This window comes from Euleptes europaea, chromosome 3, assembly GCF_029931775.1.
Source record: "Euleptes europaea isolate rEulEur1 chromosome 3, rEulEur1.hap1, whole genome shotgun sequence".
In the NCBI taxonomy this organism is placed as follows: Eukaryota; Metazoa; Chordata; class Lepidosauria; order Squamata; family Sphaerodactylidae; genus Euleptes; species Euleptes europaea.
In genome coordinates this window covers 103,755,754-103,775,248 of record NC_079314.1, presented here as the reverse complement: position 1 = coordinate 103,775,248, position 19,495 = coordinate 103,755,754, and the positions used below count along the sequence as shown (strand labels likewise).

Sequence of the window (19,495 nt, the reverse complement as noted above, 5' to 3'; positions counted from 1 at the left end):
TTCATTTTTTGCAATAGCTTCAGACATCGTCAAAAGATGGCAATCTCAGTTTGGTTAACCATAATATCTTACATATAAAGGATCGTTAAACATTCAAAGACGGGCTTTCCAATTTTAAGACAGCTGTATGAGATAGGACCTGACACTCCTGGCTTGCCTCCTGGTTTTATCGACCGTTAAAAACTTCCCGCTAAGCATCTGCTCAAGGCAGAAGAAAGCAAAAGACACCTTTCCTTTCTGAAAGCCAAACTAGACACTACAGAGGATACATGTCTGATCTGTGGCCTTCAACACTATTTTAGAGAATAATTTGGCCTTTTAAAAATTCTGCGAGGGCTCAATCACGTGGCACAGTGGGGACAGGTGATCTGGTTCCCCTCCACACGCCTTTTTAAGTACTGAAAGCCCTCTCCCACATATACACAGGGCACAGTGGTATGCACTTTTATGTCACTCAAGAACAGCAGGATAGACTAGGGTTACCAGAGCCCATCTGGGGACAGGGGAATCCCCCACTTTGGGACCCCTCCCCTCAGTGCCATTCAGCCGGCTGGTGGGGGGATTTACCAGCAGGAAACTGAGGCGTAGAGCTCTTCGCCAGCAACGTATGTCCATGTGTTGGCAGCGTTTTTTGCTGGCAGGTTCTCCCCCATCCGTGACCTGCCAACTCTAGGGTGGACAGAGTCCTGGCTTGACAGGTAATTAAGATAAGCAAGGGATACCAGCTGAAGACAAAGAGTGGCTTCAATTCATATATAAAGACCTCAGAACAATCGGGGGGGGGGAATGCCCATGTTTCTTTGCTGAGTTCCTCCATATTTCTCAGACCTTGGCTGCAGTTCAGGATGGGATTCTGAAGATGACAAAGGTCTTAGGAAGTGGTGGTGGCTTCGTTCAGAGGTCACAGTATGTCTAAGAATTGGTTAGTGAGACAGTTGCCATGCTCAAGAACTCCACCATCTGCATGAGGCAGACACCATAAAAGCTGACTCAAATTGTCTCATTCTGCAGCCTAAAGAAGAAACTTTGAGGGCTATTGGAGGGGGAAGAGAAAGTGAATATATAGATTTTCACCATTAAAAATAAAACTCTGAAAATGGTGTGCCTTGGGATTGCAAGTAGCCACAGGTGACACAGTAGTTTTGGCAGTGATTATTGTTATTATTTTACAAAAGGTAGAGTAGTTATCAGTATTGGCAGTAAACTGTTGAACAGTTGATCTCTACAGGCTAGGGGCTCACTCACCAACAGCCAGAGCGTGGTAGTGGTTAAGGGTGTCAAGAGTAGGATCAGGGAGACCCACTTGGCCATGGGAGCCTGTTGGGTGCCCCTGGGCCAGTCACACACTCCTAACCCACCTTACAGCATTGTTGTTGTGAGGATATAGTGAAGAAGAGAGAATGATGTAAGCTGCTTTGGGTCCCCATTGGGGAGAAAGGCAAGGTATAAATGAAATAAACAAATAAATAATAAATAAATATCTATATAGTGCACATACAAACAAATACATGTCAGTTTAAACAGGAGGGTCAAGGGCCATTTCCCAAAGGAAATCAGGAGTCTGACTTCCAAAGTACGGGGCTCCTGCCTTGGGTTTTCCAACCTCCAGGTACTAGCTGGAGATCTCCCACTATTACAACTGATCTCCAGCTGATAGAGATCAGTTCACCTGGAGAAAATGGCCACTTTGGCAATTGGAGTCTATGGCATTGAAGTCCCTCCCCTTCCCAAACCCCGGCCTCCTCAGGCTCTTGTCCCAAAAATTTCCAGGTATTTCCCAACTCGGACCTGGCAACCCTACCCATACCCCCATTTCAAAAGAGGAACTGGAATATTTAGTAAGAGCGCTCCTCCTATCTGCCATATGGAAGGAGAAGCAATGTCTCAAGGGCTTTATAGGGGTCTTCAGTCGCTCTGAGCTCGGCGTTGGCTAGGAAGAGAGTGGGATAAAAATCTAATAAAATAATAAAAATGATACTAATAATCTCAGTTTAGTGGGAAACCACCACTGTAAACCATTCAGGAATTGCCTCTGAAGTATTAGCTTGGAAAATATGGGTCAAATCCATTCCAGCATGCACGCACGCACACACACACACACAATTTTCATACTGTGTTTCACAAAGTGTATTGCTTTCCATTACCTCTCCAGTAGTAGAGAGTTAATGAGAATAATAAAAACCGGAGCCATTTCAAGTATATTACACATTTTTATGGCTTATCTATGGCAGAGTCTATTGCGAAGCATTTAGCATAAAAAATCAGTTTGATCTGTATTCATCCAGGATTTTTTTAAAAATTGCCTAAGGAGCGGGTAATTCTCTCTGATTATGAATACAAAGATGCTTGCAGAGCAGGGCAATTGCCTGCAGGAAAAAATACTGTTAATAAGGACAAAGAGGCAATTTCATTATCTCAACCATTTGAGAGACGAGCATTAATAATGTAAACAACAGTCTTTTCCACACTACCAAGAGAAAGGACTATAATTTCTCACAAGCTCACAATCACTATCACACACTCATACACACATTGGTTTTAGGATTTAAAGCAGCCCTGAGGCCATAGGCAACTTCTGTAGAAGCCCACGGCTACCACGGCAATATGGGAAAGGGGTGGAGATCTGATTAAAAGAAAGCAGAACATGATATAATATCCAAACCAGGTATTGGCTGCTGAAAATGCAACAAAGGGGATGCAGCACTTATGCATCATCTTGCAATCTGTGCAATAAAGGCCATATTCAGCACTAGAAACCCTGCCATGACCCTACCATAAAGATCTGCAAAGAACGTATCCTAGACCATCATCACAACATTGACTCCTTACAGCATAAGCTGTCAAGGGCCTATGAAAGGATATGGCAACAATTAATTGAGGGACTAAAGATGATGACTTGCTATTTCAAAATGGCCTCCTGACTTTCAAGCTCTTCTTTTCCTTAGCCTACCTATCCCTGTTGCCTCATTTTTCTCACAGGTTCTCCGTTTCCATTTTCTTGTTCACAGCAACTTTTCTTCCAAAAGAAGCCCAGCACCAATAGAGCTATTTGTAAAGTCATGGGCATGGTGGGGAAAATGTGTCACAATTCTGGATGTTCTAATCTACACACATTGTAAAACCAATAGACAGTGGGGTAGATCTTCCCTTATCCTACTACCATTCCACTAAGTAAAATCTGAAGGCTTCCTCCAGCCTGTGGCTTTTTGTCTAAAGCAGACTCCTTAGGCTAGAGGAAGGCTCCTTGGAAGATGGTTAGATCCATCCTAATCCTTCTGCAAAAGTTTGATTTCTACTGTTTACCCACTGCTAGCAGTCTCATGACAAGGAATTATGACATGTGAAGTAGCAGAAGGTACAGAACCAAGTTCTTGTCCTACATTTGTTACGTGTCGCATTGATTATATGAGGTATATGAGGCTTTAAGAGGGCTTTAAGAGGGGAGTGGACATATTCATGGAGGAAAGGGGTATTCATGGCTATTAGTTAGAATGGATACTAGTCATGCTGCATACCTGTTCTCTCTAGTATCAGAGGAGCATGCCTATTATTTTGGGCGCGGTGGAACAAAGGCAGGATGGTGCTGCTGCAGTCGTCTTGTTTGTGAGCTTCCTAGAGGCACCTGGTTGGCCACTGTGTGAGCAGACTGCTGGACTTGATGGGCCTTGGTCTGATCCAGCAGGGCCTTTCTTATGTTCTTATATTGATTCAAATATTTATTAGCTGTAGAGATTTCATGTCCATATAACCAGTACTTCCACTTCTCTGCTTCTGCTCTCTTCCAAAAAATTCAGACCAATGACTTTCACACACTTAGGTCTGTGAGCTCATTGCTGGAGAGATGCATGAACTCCAGTATGGAGCACAGCACAAAAAAGAAGTTGATTATAATTAGTTCAACTGGGATTCAAAAAGGAATCTCTGTCTGTGCACTGGCACCTTGGTAGCCGTTCAAGACGGCAGACAGGAGGAAGGAGGGTCTGAGTTTTTCTCCCAGGTCTGAGCATAGCTCCACCCCCCAGTCATTCCTGATTTATCGTATGCTTCCAGGTCATGCTTGGACAGCCTCTAGACTCTACCCTTAATATGGCTAACTAGTCTTCTCCCAGGGTGTTGTTACCCCTCAAACCTACCTCATTCATTCTAGATCAAAACTGAATAGGCTTCTCAGATCACATCCTGGCTACCAATTGGCTGCTTATGGAATGATCCTCCAGCAGCTCTCCACCCAACTCTAAATCCAATCCTGTTAGGCCTTGTGCTACAGTTAGAAGAAGAAGAAGAGTTGGTTTTTATATGCCAACTTTCTCTTCCACTTAAGGGGGACTCAAACCGGCTTACAATTACCTTCCCTTCCCCTCCCCACAACATACACCCTGTGAGGTAGGTGGGGCTGAGAGAGCTCTAACAGAACTGTAACTGGCCCAAGGCCACCCAGCTGGCTTTGTATGTAGAAGTGGGGAAACAAATCCAGTGCACCAGATTAGCCTCTGACGCTCATGTGGAAGAGTGGGGAATCAAACCCGGTTCTCCAGATCAGAGTCCACCACTCCAAACCACCATTCTTAACCACTACACCACACTGGCTCTCTCCTTCTTCAATGTGCTCTATTGCCTATAGCTGCTGATAAACACGAACCAAATACACACACACCACTAAAAAGGTTTCTATACACGACTCAGAAGCAACCTACCAACCACACTGAAGGCATGAACCATACTAGCTGACTACAGCAATGTCCTCCTGAGCATGAGGAGAAGAGGTGCCGTTGTTGCTTCTTGGCACCACTGCTGTGGGAGGGGACAGTGATGCTCTGATGACTACAATATGAGGGTGGTGCAGAACTGAACAGGGTTTCTTGTTTCCATGGAGCCCCTGTTCTTTACAGAACAAGGCTGGTCTTAGGTGTTATGAAAGAGATTCAGAACAACACTCCCTTCCCCTCCTATCTCTGGGAAATGGGAAGGGGCTCAATTTCATTATGAATCAGCCTCCTGCAAAGATGGGGGCCTTCACTGATGGAAATCTATGATGCTTCTCTACCTCTGCTATCAAAGGATCAAAAACATAATACACGAAGTCCCTGAGGTATTCAAAACTTTGAAGAAGTCTTTTAAATCCAACTATCCAGACCTTTAAATGTATGTTTAGGTAAAAATGATCATGAACTGAGGAGGATTTGCAAAGGAAGGGGGACCCAAATTCTTGTTTAAATTGCTCGCACGGATGCACGCAAAACCGCTTTCCCCATTTCTGCACAACTAGCAATTTAATTCGTCCGTCTCTAGCAGCAATTTTGTGCCAGACCAATAGCATTTTGTTACTGCTCCTCAGGAAGTGATCCTCAGAACAGGATTAGTCTTTGAAAACCTGTTGAGAATACCAAAAATAAACTGACCATACTCTTCTTAGTAATGAGAAAAACTAATATTTTAAATATAGTTTAATGGAAAAAAGAAAAACTTCAAGGCACAGCACAGGAATTGAGATATAGAAGCCGCTTTAAAAACTCAGGTGATTGCTTTTTTAAAAGTCATATTGGAAGACCCTAAAATCTGTTTCATGTGTGTTAAAAAATATTTTTTATATATATAGCAGGGTTAATGTACAACTTATACACTTTTGCACAAAGTTGCTGGGTCAACATGTATTGTTTGTTAACAATATACCAGTATTTTAGCAGGGCAGTCAACAGATATATAAGCAGCACTCCGCTTACCTTGAGAATAAAGTAGGATCTGCATTTCTAGGAGAACACACGTAAAAACCTGGATGAGGTTCTCCAAGCCCAGCAATTCAAAAACCTCCCGGAGAGGGTAGTCGGACAACGGGAGTTCATTAGGCCCAGGTCTCTGGCAAACAATAGGTTCATACACCCCGTAGAATTTTAGTGACCTTCCTGGGGGTGGCAGGGGCACTTCATAAAGAATGTTATGGATGTAGCTCTCCAGGGGCAAAGGTGGAGGTTGCTGAGAAGTGACTGCCTTGTAAAGCTGGACGAGGAATTTCTTGCAGGCTTGCATGAAGGGCAGAGGAGCAATGAGGCAAATAGACTTGGAGACATACAGCGTGTCCCTGTTGATGTCATACGAGTTGTAGTGCTGCATCTTCGCCAGTGACGTGGAGTCGCCTTCGTCGAGACTGCTCGCCAGAGAGTCCATGCTACACGACGATGAGGCGCAGACGCTGTTGCATTGCTCCGCGTTGTGCATCTGATAAAGCGTCTGCATGGCCGTGCAGATTTGCTTGCTTGTGACTTCCTCGTAGAAGGTGAGCACAAATCCGTAAGTACGAGAACCATCTTCCCGGGTGATAATGAATGAGTGGAACTGGGGATCTCTGTTATCTGTTTGAGTCCTGAAGGATAGCCCTTTGGGCATACATAACTGCAGGAGAAAGGAGGAAAACACATATGTCAGTAGCCGATACGATTTGATACAGCACAGTTCCCCAACATGGCGCCCACCAGCACCGTTCCTGGCACCTGCCAAGTGTTTTTTTAGAAAGGGGGTGGGCCAAATGGGGCTTCTGCCCAGCAGAGCTTCTGATTGGCCACTGAAGAGCTGATGGGCTGTACAGGTTAAAATAACGTTGCTTGCCTCCACAGTGTTTTACTCTCTCTCACTCGTTCCCAGTGTATTTTTAAAAATTACTCCTCTTGCTCTGCGCACCTGGGCTTCCTCTGTGCATGTCTATGTGGTTCCACCTCCCATGGTGGCCATTTTGTGGTTGGCTCCACACCCCATGGCCCCAATTTTGCGGTTGTGCCCACCACCCTGTGTCAGAATCCCAAACATGCCTACAGGCTCTAAAATGTTGGGGACCCCTGTGCTAGAGTCTCTCTTGTACAAACCCTAATGAAATGTGCAAGAGCATACAGCATTGGTATAGTTCTCATTTGTTTCATCAAGGTTTGCACAGGAAATGACCCAAAATGACTGTGCTTGTGGTGATAATCAACAAGAAAAGGGGATGGAGCGGCCATCTGCTTAAATCATTTAATTAAAATCTGCACTCTTAAAAGTGAGGTTACTGACCTCAAGCTTTAAAGGACACTGAATTTTTACAAAGCCAACGGAATGACTTAGCAAATAGCCATGTGCTGTAATCTTACAATTGTTCATACGTTTATTTAAAACTTCACACATTTGGATTATTTTAAGGAAGCTAACAAAAATTTCATTTCCTTAGCAATTATTATGGATTATGCACAATTAAAAAGAAAGGAAATTCACCAGTAAAGATCTGCTCTTCAGCAAGAGAAAGCTCAATCAAGTTGGCCAATTACCATTGGTAGAAACAAGGGTCCTCAAGACACTTAATAGCAGTGACTATATACAAACTACAAATAAACTTATTTTGATGGGATGGGCAAAACAAAAAGTCGGCATATAAAAACCAACTCTTCTTCCTCTTCTCCTTCTAACAGAAGACCTACCTCCACCCATCCAACATACCACTTTTGAAAGCCCACTCAGTTTCTAAAGTGCTTCATCACATAGGGTTTGAGGAACGAAACCCAACAACACCACAGTGACAAATCTGGGCAAGGATTTTATTTTATTTGCAAGAGCATTCTGTTATGCAATCTCCCCAAGCTTGAAGCCTGAGGCAATAAAGACAGCCATTGGTTCACCATGTGATCGGCTGTGTATGTCGCTTGGGCCTCAGAGCCAACAGGGAGTTTCATGCCTGAACAGGAATTTTAACCCTGGTGTCTCAGGCCCCTGATTTGACACTCTCCATAGTGGCTCTCCAAGTAGATTTGAGGGTGGGCAGTAAAGCTGTACATCTAAACCCAGATCTGCTGTTTGTTTTTAGATTTTATATACTGCATTATAACAAAATATCTGCCCCTATCATAGGACTGCCAGTGGAGACAGGGGATCCCCCACCCCCAGATCCTGTTGCCTGCTGCTTAGGGATACCAGCCTCTAGGTATCCCGCCTCCTGGGGACCCCCTAGAAGTACAGCTCATCTCTAGACCAAAGTTTTTTAAAATGTGGGTCGCGACCCCATATGGGGTTGCGTAACCGAATGTGGGGGTCGTGAAAAATTTGGTAACAGTAAAAGGTAAAAATGGCAAAATTCTATGTATACCAAAGAATTGTTTTAAAATAAATTTCTTTATGATTTATTATCAGTAAATGTTTGACTTGTATACCTATTTTATGTACCTATATACTCGGGTTCACGTAAATATTTCTCAGGCAAAAAGGGGTTGCGAGTGGAAAAAGTTTAAGAAGCCCTGCTCTAGACTACAGAAATCAGTTCCCCTGGAGAAAATGGATGTTTTGGAGGGTAGACTGTATGGCATTGTACCTAGGGTTGCCAAGTGCCAGGCGGTGGCGGGCAAACCCCTGCCAATCCACCTGGCTGCCCGCCAACCAGCTGAGGGTCAGTGTGCAACGCATGCACGCACACCTGCCCGGAAGCGCCGCATCGCAAGGGTCCGTTTACCACTCAAACTCCCAGTTTGAGTGGTAAAGGGCCCGTTGCGATGCAGCACCTCCGGGTGTAAACCGGAAGAGCTTCGATCGCATCGGTGCCGCCGTGCGCACGTGCACACGATCTCGCAACCACCAGAAAAATCTCCCGCCGGAGCAGAGGAGGGACCTGGTAAACCTAATTGTACCCCACTGAGGTCTCTGTCCTCCCCAGGCTCCCACTTCAAATCTCCAGGCCTTTCCCAACCTGGATCTGACAACCATGCCTCCCCCGATCCGCCGCCAGTGGCCAGGGTGGACCTGGCAACCATACTGCTGCTGGTCTGAGCAGTGGTGGGATAAATATTTGTTAAAAAACAGCCTTTTCTACTTACTAAAAGTTCGTATTGGACCTGACAAAGGGTAGCTCAAGGAACAACCAGAAACTCTATGGTTTTACCCTGAACTAGAACTACCTGTTGTCACTACTGGCAACAACTTCCGAGTAAGTAGAAAAGGCTGCATTAAAAAAAAAAAATCTTCTCCACACCACTTTACCTTTTACACTATTAAATTCAGGTCAGCCCCAAACACATAAATTTGCTACCATCTGTCTAATTTAGGCCTTCATTTTTGGCCTCCTTTACTGTTGTGTCAGAGCTGATTTTCGATAACTCTTTGGGGCAGGGGTGTGTGTGGAGAGATTTCTGAGAAGGACCTAAACAAGGAATTCTACATCACAGGGCCCTGATAACAACAATGAAGGCAGTAACTAACTGTATGTGCTGAGCGAGCCACCTAGAATGCCGTCAGTGGGCGAAAACGCCAGAATCGAACGCATGCGTTTCGCCGAACGTGCATTTGTTCCTGGATGAATCCTGGCTGAAACAGGGAATAAAGGAGGCTAAAGCGACCGTGCGTTTTCGCCCATAGTCAACACAGACAAAACAAACAAAAACATCCCACCAAGGTTAACAGGCACGAATCGGTGGCAGTGAAAAACAGAGCAATCCTATCAGAGTCCCACCCTTCCAAGCCCAGTGACTTTAATTGGCTTAAAAGGTTTAACTCTGTTTAGGATTGCACTGTAAAACTAGAATGTTTATGAGATGTCAAATGCAACTCATCCATTAACGCCAGAATCTGAATTTGACCTGAAGAGTAAGTAAAAATGTCTAGTACTGTCAGACCAATGAATCATCAATACCACGTCCTTAAAGTCCCTTTTAAAGTTAATTCACAGGCGAACAAAGTGACTCAGATAATCAATAGCATGATTTGATGTAATTCAACTGATGGACTTTGTTGACATCGATCAACAAATTGCAGCACAGGCCAGTTTTGGATGGCAGCCACTCATTGGTTCAAAATCTTTCTATATCAGGGGTGTCGAACTCATTTGTTACGAGGGCTGGATACGACACGTCACTTGGTTGAAGCTACAGATGGGGTGCCTGCAGGCACCTGTGGAATTCTGACACACAATGAACTCGGTGTTGTGGAACACATTTGCATTTTTTTTTTTAGCATGCAACAACAACAGAATGCTCCCATGGGTTAACCTTCAATGAACCTGTGCATCCTCCTCCAAGGAAGATCCCCCGCTTCTGCTTAAACAAAAGCAGACCCCCCCCCCCCAACAGACAAATGACAGAACTATGTTTTTAATATGTATTTTAGTTCTGGTTTTTAATTGTTTTAATTATTTGTTTTTGTTGGTTTTAATGGTTTTTAAGTTGCAACTTTTATTATATAAGTTTTAATTTGTTAGCTGCTTTGGTGTTATAAATTTTATTAAACAAATGCATTATCAACAGGGCCAGCAAATGCCTCTGGTTCATGTTTGAAGAAAAATGTTCTCTCAAGGAAGGCTATTTCCCATGACAATGTTTTGCAAAGATGACTGGGATAGGGAGGGAAAGAGGCGTTATAGTTCTCTTAATGCATTTCATGCATTCATACAAACTTGTAAGTGAATATGTGTATCATTAAAGCAAGAGTATCCGACTTGGTTCTACAAAGACTGTATCTTTTTATGTCAGTTATCAGGAACAGAGCTTCTAGGTTTGCAGTTACATGGGTTTTTAGGGTTGATGTTTAATGGTTTACTCTGAGAATTATCAACATATTCCAGTTTATACAGCATGAAATGATTTTGCAGTGGTGAAGCCTGACAGTGATTGGGGGTGGTGACTTAATGCCATGGAGTGGGCACTGCATGCAGAAGGATCTCCAGCTTCTGCTGGTTAAATGGCTCTTATCCTGTTAGGGAAGGCACATAGGCCTGCACACCAACTCCAGTCTGCGCATCAGCTATTCTCACCTATGCCTTCTTTTCCTCAAATGAGGACTCCGTCCCTCAGCAAGATCTTTTGCCTTTCCAACTTTACTGAACCGACTGCCTTGAGAAGATTCACTATTTAACAACCCACGCACCACTTCTAATTATGCTCTCAAAGCTAGTTAAATACTATCATAAAATGCTATAAACACAGCAAGAACACTTAAAAGCAACACTATAGCACACCCTAAGGAAAGGAGGAGGCAGGAAAGTGGAGGCGCTTAGGAAGAGCAAATTTAAGAAGACTGTGGTCAAAAGCAATGTAGGAGGAAGGGGAACAGTAATAAGACTTGATAGCATAAGCACTGGTGATGACCTACCTTAGGGTTGGTAACCCTCAGCTCGCTAACCCTGGAAGCAATTTGGGGCAGAGCTTGGGGAGGGGCAGTGTCATAAACACCATGTCATCACTTCCTGCTGAGTAGGTAGAAGTGATGTCAGTGATGGTGTAGGATTCCCCCCCCCAATCTCTGTGGTAAATATCATAGAGTTTCCAGAAATTCCTAGAGCTTTGATTGTGCTGTGCTGAACCTTCCACCTGGAAGTGATGTTGTAGCAGTGTGCCGGAGCATGGGGTAGGAGGTTGCAGTATTGGGCAACCCAGTAATGCTAACTTTCTTCCTCTGATGTGGAGAAAAGGCTGAAGAGCAGATACTGATTTGAACTAACCAGCCAAAACTTAGGTTATAATTTTTTTTAGTAAAATGTTCTAACCCACCTTTCCCATTCAACTAGAAAGGCCCCAAGGAGGCTGACATAAACATATGAAACAGATTAACACCCACAATCAATGTCATACACATACAAAATCATCACAGAGTGATGGCAATCATTACCACCATCACAAATCATCCTGACACCATTAACCGAAAATGTCTGTAACATGGATGAATACAGACGTTTGGGCTTTTTTTTGTTTAGCAGTTTGTGCATTCATTTGCAAAACAAAATCCAGAGGTTTCAGGATACTTCTATCCAACCAGCGGTTGACATTTTCCATGGTATACAATAGCAACATTTTTCACTGATGTCATGGCATTGATATTTAGTTACTCCCCCCCAACCTGTAACTGATTTGTTTAAAGTATTTTATTACATATTTTCCAGATAAGACAAAAACAAACACAATCACTGAATAATTAAGACAGTTTCTCACAAACAAAGTTATACATATAAACCAACAAATGTGTATTAAAGTATTGCTAAGTCAATCATGCAAAGTAAAACACTAAGAACATACTCATACGAAATCTAAATTTAAAACAAGAGGATAACAACAAACTTTAAAAGTACTTGACATTACTTTTGAGCCACAGACAGCTTAAAGTAGCAATCAAAAACAGTCACTTTCAGCATGTACTACCAACAGTGGATAATAAATGCAACCTGAAAGATGAGGGTTTTTTTAAAAAAAAAAGACGCTTAAAGAGCTCTTTATCAACTAGACAATTTGTTCAATGTAATAAGAAATATTAACAGCTCTTTGCTTTTCTCAGACAGCCTAAATGCCAACAAGGTAACTGATGGCAGCAAAATAAGTCACAAGATTTTCTTCTTACAAATTTAAATAAATACTTCACCTCAGCTGCAATCCAAATACACTTTTTGGGAAGTTAGCTCAAATGAACTTCACAAGGCTTACTTTCAACCAAATATGGATGTGATCACACTATGATGTGTGACAATAACCAAGCTTTTGTTTTAGGATTAAAAAAAAATAGTTGACGTATTCACAGAATTTCAGGTCGACAACCGATCCCTTCCAAGTTTCGTACTGTGCATCTGGGAGAAGAGAGGGGAGGAAGAAACTAAAGCTCACAAGAGTTTGTCGGGGTGGGATTAATCTGGTGCGCCAATGCGTTTTTCCTACATACCATGTTGACCGCATCTTGATCGAAGGGGTTCCATTCTATGTTCTGGGGATAGTGTGCTAAGACCTTGGACTTGAATGTTCTTCTTAAGGGACTCTGGTCAAAATTTTCTCCTACAACAAATTTAAAAAAAAAAAAAACCACTGTTAACAAGACAAGAAAATGTTCAAAGGCTGTTCTGGTCAGAGAGATGAAAACGAAATGGGGGGGGAAATACTCCGATCTTTTCACTTGCAGCCCCACTCCCTTTAAAGGAGCTCTAATGAATATGCACATGAATATTTATTTATTTTATTTATATCCCACCCTGTCCCAACAGTGTTTGGCTCAGGGAAGTGAACAACAATTGAACATACATATAAATAAACTTAAAACCAACACATATCTATATAGATAATTAAAGCCAGTTACTCAACTACTTAAAAATGATACCCTAAGAAAAAGAATTCCCCTTTCATTCTGACAGGAAGAAAGTTGATTCATTGGAAATGTGGTATTAAAGTTTTACAGATATCGTGGACCACCAAAAAGACTGGGCGTGGTTCCCCAACCAGTTCCCTTTCCACCTAACTATCCTAGAGTCTAGTCTGGAGTGCTCCAGTTCACCCAACAGAACATCATGAGAAACTCAGTCAAAATATTTTCTGAAATCTAGGTAAACAATGTCGATGGCGTTCCCTCAATTCAATAAGCTCATCACTCGATCAAAGAAGGAAACGAGGTTCATCTGGCAGGACCTGCTGAGGACAAATCCACGGTGACTTCCTTCCCTGGATCACCAAGCTGTCCTTCAGATGCTCACAGATTGACCCCTTTAAAATCTGTTCCAGTATCTTCCCTGGAACTGACAGGCCTGTAGTTTCCTGGGTCATCCCTTCTCCCTTTTTTGAGGATTGGGATAACATCTGTCTTCCTCCCATTTTGTGGCACATCTACCTTCCTCTAAGAGATCTTGAAGATGATGGGCAAAGGCTCTACAAGCTCTCTAGAAAATCTTCAAGCACTCTAGAGGGCACACCATCTGGCTCAGGAGATTTGTATTCATCCAATGTAGCCAGGTGCCTCTCAACAAGGTAAATGATGGCGGAATAATAATTCACAAGATTTCCTTCTTACAAATTTAACTAAATTGCTGAGTTATGGAATGGAATCATGGAATCATAGAGTTGGAAGGGGCCATACAGGCCATCAAGTCCAACCCCCTGCTCAATACAAGATCAGCCTAGAGCATCCCCGACAAGTGCTTGTCCAGCCTCTGCTTAAAGATGGCCAGTAGGGTTGCCAACCTCCAGGAAGTAGCTGGAGATCTCCTGAATCATAGAATAGAATCACAGAATCATAGAGTTGGAAGGGAAAAAAGGGGATCTGCTATCTTAGACTTGATTCTCACTGACAGGGAAGAACTGGTTGATGAGGTTAAAGTAGGAGGCACCCTAGGTAGTAGTAACCATGTAATCTTGGAATTTACAATCTTGGGGAAAGGAAAAAGTGTACGTAGTCAATCCATCTCATGTTGGGTCTTCCTCTTTTCCTGCTGCCTTCAACTTTTCCTAGCATTATTGTGCCTTTCAGTGAGTCTTGTCTTCTCTGAAAGTGACCAAAGTATGATAGTCTCAGTTTAGTCATTTTAGCTTCTAGGGCGAGTTCAGGCTTTATTTGATCTAGAACCCACTTATTTGTCTTTTTGGTGGTCTATTTTTTTTTTTGGCAGTCCCGAATTTTAAAACCCCAGCCAGAGAATAAAAGCAGATAACATTGATCTTAAAGTAACAGTTTTCAGAGTAAAAAGATACTACAAAATGGGTGGTGAATCAAACTTTGGTTCCTCCCCACCCCCATACACTCTTCATTTTCACCCTGACTCCCAAAAAGCTTCTGAACTTGATAACCTGGATTTTTACTCATTTGCCAAACCCAGCCACACTCCATATGATTCCTTCTCCTTGGGTTATTGTCCAGAACTAACAAGCAGATCTCCACTCTGTGTCAAGCAGCCCCTCTTGCCAGATCCCCAAGCTCCCGGTTTGTTTGCAGGTCTGAGGTCCATGTGGGCATCTGCCTTCTCAGTGTGGAATAATGTGCGGACTCCCCATTACCATGCAGCAATACTCATTTTTCTGCACAAGGAATGGAGAAAACCAAGGGACTCACGAAATCATCAGATACATCCTACCTGGGAGACACTCATCACCTCCTCTGCAAGTCTGCTTGGATTACAAACTTTTGAAGTTTAGGTCTTACAGTAGGTAACAAACTATGGAAAACTACTGCACAAGCAACTAGGGTTGCCACCCTCCAGATGGGGCCTGGAGATCCCCCAGAATTACAGTTCCAGTGCAAAAAGAGTGACTGTATGCAAATAAGCATTTAGGCATAACTTGCTTATAACCTTCGGCATTTCTTCAAAGCAGCCGTTAAATAATAAATTACGGATAGAGTAACCACCTTATCTTTACCAGACAGCAGGTAGATTAAATGATAGTAATGAGAGTGTGAAATCAATGGAGTCATAAGAGAAGATCTTATAGAAGAATATAAATCACAGCTGAATAAAAAAATGAGTGTTTCTGTCTTTGCCTTTCCACACGGGTAGACTCTCTGTTCGATTGGGCTATCTAGGAATCTGCCAACTAATTCATTGAAAGGTAAGGCATTGTGTCTAGCCAAGAATTACAACTGAGCTCAATACTACAGAGATCAGATCCTCTGGAGAAACTGGCTGCTTTTAAGGGTGGACTCTATGGCATTATACCCCTCTGATGCCCTCTTCTCCAAATGCTGCCCTTCCCAGGCTCCACCTGCAAATTTCCAAGAATTTCCCAACTTGGAGTTGGCAAACCTTACTGAGTTGGATCACTACAATTGCAGCGCTCTTACCAACGTGGTCCCGATGTCTTACCTTTCCCACTTAGATAGTCCAGACTACAGGAGGGCCTTCACCCTGATGCGTTGTAACACACTCCTTTCAGCCGTATTGGAAAAGAGATACAAAAAGATACCATATGCAGGATGATTATGCCCCTGCTCTGATGGGAGTACTGAGACCCTTGAGCACGTTGTGTTTGAATGCAAAATCTACAGCAAGATACGAGAAGCAGTTCTTTCTGTATTATCGGGCCTCCCAGGGCGATCCAGAGCTTTTAGTCTTTCTAACATGCTCTCAGACAAGGATATGGAGATAACTTTTAAAGTGGCCAAATTTGGGTGGCAAGCTATGAGGATCAGGCGTGCATGGGTCGAACTTAATGGTTGAGCGATTTTAGATTTATATTTATGCTAATTCCAAACATGTAATATTTTTTAAATTATGCGCTTAACGGCTTTTATGAGTGAATTGTAAGATGTTATAGGGGCTCACACTTCATACACTTTTATATGTGTTATGTAATGTATGTATATCTGCTATGTTTTTATGCTAGTCTTGGACCGTATTAAACTCTCTTTGTACTTTGTTCTGAGTTGGATCCAAGCTCCCATGAATGAGCTTGCAGAAACACATCTTTCCTGCTTTTCACCTCCTGCGCCCCCTGAAAAACCACGTAGGGTCAGTGGACCATAAAGCAATCTATCATATCTTTAAAAAGCTGAAACTAGAAAACAGAAATTCAGATCCCCCCCCCCACACACACACACAAATTCATATGAACAGTGCTGGCTGCAAGCTCCAATTCTAACCAAGCAAGAGTGTGAGGCCCAGATTTCAGACAATTCCCTTTACTTGCTGTAGCATCAAATGTTGAATTACATTGGAGGAAGGAGAAGATTGGTTTTTATACCCCGCTTTTCTCTACCATAAGGAGTCTCAAAGCAGCTTTCATAAGAACATAAGAAAGGCCATGCTGGATCAGAACAAGGTCCATCAAGTCCAGCAGTCTGTTCACACAGTGAATTGAACAATTGCCTTCCCCCCTCCACCCACACACCCACACACACAGAGGCACCTTGTGAGGTAGGTGGGGCTGAAAGAGTCCTGAGAGAACTGTGACTGGCCCACGGTCACCCAACATAATTAATGTAAAGGAGTGGAGAATCAAACCCGGTTCTCCAGATTAGAGTCCACCGCTCTTACACTACACCACGCTGGATCTTCCCATTTATACTTAAGAAAGGCTGATTTTTTCTATTCAGCCTCATTTGCCTTAAAAATCCTCTCTATTGATGTGCAGTTCAGAAAAGCGAAAAGGACTGTCTATACAGTGTTCTACAAAGGGATATGGACACCACAAACCAAATCTCACAATGAATGAGACAGATTAGCCTGCAAAGTAGAACAAAGTTTTATGCAGGCTTATCTTTAGGGCGCACACGGGATGCTGGATTGCAGCCAGCATTCTGAAATTCTGAAAACTGTAATATTAGACCAGCCACCTTTGTGATAGCTCCATTCCCCAAAGACGGATATAGCTTTTGATATCTACAATGTAAATTGAAATTAAAGGATTTCCCACAATTCCTGCCGTTGGCTTGCTGTTATTTACAACCTGGTTTGCAAATAGTCGAATTCCTGCCATTGGCTTGCTGTTATTTACAACCCGGTTTGCAAATAGTTTGCAAATTTGTGGCTTCCACAGATTATAACCCACCCCACCAAACCCAATGTGGCTCAGCATGGCAGCCTATGCAGGGGTTGATGGCTCTCCTGTTTTCTGCTACAAACACAGCAAATTCTCAAGCACCTGGAGCATCACATTAAGTAGCTTCAGGGGGGAAGGGGCCAGCCTGCACAAAGTTTTGTGGGGGGGGGGGAGAGAAGAAGGAGGAGTAGGAATTGGAACGCTCTTTCTTTCTTAATCTTTTGATGTGATATCTTTATAGTGTTAGTTTGCCTGTGGCAATTTGTTATTGCCTTGGGCCAGTCATACATACTTGGCCTCACCTACCTCATAGGGTTACCCCTTCCCCCCCACAACAGGCACCTTGCGAGGTAGGTAGGGCTGAGAGAGTTCTGAGAGAACTGTGACTAGCCCAAGGTCACCCAGCTGGGTTCATGTGTAGGAATGGGAATCGAACCTGGTTCTCCAGATTAGAGTCCACCGCTCTTAACCACTATGCCATGCTGACTCTCATATGCAAATGTACCCTTAAAAAGCATCTCCTTTAGGAAAAAGTCCTAAGTCCAGAACCGTTAAGAACTACTGTAGGATAATCTAAAGGAACAATAATGATATTATTAAAACAAAATTACAATTAAAAAGCTATTGCATGAACACAAGAAGCTGCCTTATACTGAATCAGACCCTTGGTTCATCAAAGTCAGTATTGTCTGCACAGACTAGCAGCAGCTCTCCAGGGTCTCAGGCAGAGATCTTTCACATCACCTACTTGCCTAGTCCCTTTAACTGGAGATGCCAGGGACTGAACCTGGGACCTTATGCATGCTAGGCAGATGCTCTACCACTGAGCCACAGCCCCTCCCCAAAATATATTTCTATATTGCAAAATATAGAAATATTTAGCAGCTCCATACAGCACAATGCAGGAAAGATTATAAAACCAGGCCCTTTCTGTGGCTTGCCTGCAAAACCCCATGCAAAATCAGGCTTGCAAAATATGTGTGCAGCTGTTCAGTTAACACATCCCCGCTCTGTTTGGGGTGTTAAGTGATCTCCACAAAGCTGCTTAATAATTAATAAAATTTCATTTTAAGATGGGGAATTCAAGTAAAGTTTCGAGCGTTCGCCAAAACATTCGCCAAAACATTCGCTCAGAACGAAGTGTAGGAAATTTTGTCTGGAATGTGTGATCCCTGCTTGAATAAGATGTTGATTAGAAGAGCAAACACTCAGCTTGAAACATTTTAGCCTTATACTAAGCTACAAATTCCGTTGTGTAGTCTGCCACTATCAGATATAAAAACATCCCTTCCTGCCTTAGGGAGCATCTGTAGCATTTGTGCACCACACCAGCCAACTTCTTGCTAGCTCTCATTTCTAATTAAACTGGTTCAGTATTTTCTAGGGAACTTATGTTCTCCCAGTGGATTTGCACTTTAACCCCTAGACTTGGGGCTATATTAAAAACACACAACACGGTGTTAAATTCTTGTTGGAGGGGCATAAAATGTTTGAATTGCTACATGGCAGCCCTACCAGTCTCATTCAGTTTGTGGCAAGCTTTGGACTTTTGAGAATATGGAGCATACACCACCATAAAATGGCTATCAATGGGTGCTGGGGACAATCACAAAATGTTTGGAGGTTACTAACCAAACATTCTCCTTCAACAGAGGCAGCTGTTTCTGAGAGCAGTAAAGAGCAGCGGTTTGGAGCAGTGGAATCTGATCTGGAGAACCGGGTTTGATTCCTCACTCCTCCATATGAGCGGTGGATGCTAATCTGGTGAACCGGGTTGGTTTCCCCACTCCTACACATGAAGCCAGCTGGGTGACCTTGGGCTAGTCACAGCTCTCTCAGCCTCACCTACCTCACAAGGTGTCTGGTGTGGGGAGGGGAAGGGAAGGTGTGTGTAAGCCAGTTTGATTCTTCCTTAAGTGGGAAGAAACCAACTCTTATAAAAACCAACTCTTCTTCTTCTACAGACGCAAAGGTGCCTTCTCCTAGGTTCTTCTGAAGCAACTGTTGCCCCAGCTAGGTGGATGAAAACCTGGAGTGCTTGTTTGGTTTGGGGAACAGGTCCCTTGGGAAAGTAGTAAATGGGTTCTTGGAAAACCATCAATGGGCACCTTGTTACCTATAGGAGACACATTGGGGATGACTGCATTAAATTTTGCCATCTTCTGCTGGAGCATAGCCTTACACAACCTGACCTTGTAAACAGTTCACAGAAATCACAATAACTCATTGGAATAAAGGAGGTGTGGCCACAGAGGAGCTTTCCATGTTGCCACCAGACACTG

At 43.1% G+C, this 19,495-nt stretch overlaps 1 protein-coding gene across 5 annotated transcripts in view; it reads right to left on the bottom strand.

The window, feature by feature from the left end:
* Positions 1-19,495, bottom strand: part of DENND5B (DENN domain containing 5B) — a 145,743-nt gene that overhangs the window by 60,044 nt on the left and 66,204 nt on the right. For 3 of the 5 annotated variants that reach the window (XM_056846143.1, XM_056846146.1, XM_056846142.1), the window contains 2 exons: positions 12,643-12,752; positions 5,721-6,387 (listed from right to left, as the gene is read on the bottom strand). In XM_056846143.1, coding sequence (XP_056702121.1) covers positions 5,721-6,387; positions 12,643-12,645 — 670 coding nt within the window. In that variant the 5' untranslated portion in view covers positions 12,646-12,752. The remainder of the gene's footprint in view (positions 1-5,720; positions 6,388-12,642; positions 12,753-19,495) is intronic. The other 2 variants (XM_056846144.1, XM_056846145.1) reach the window with 1 other exon arrangement.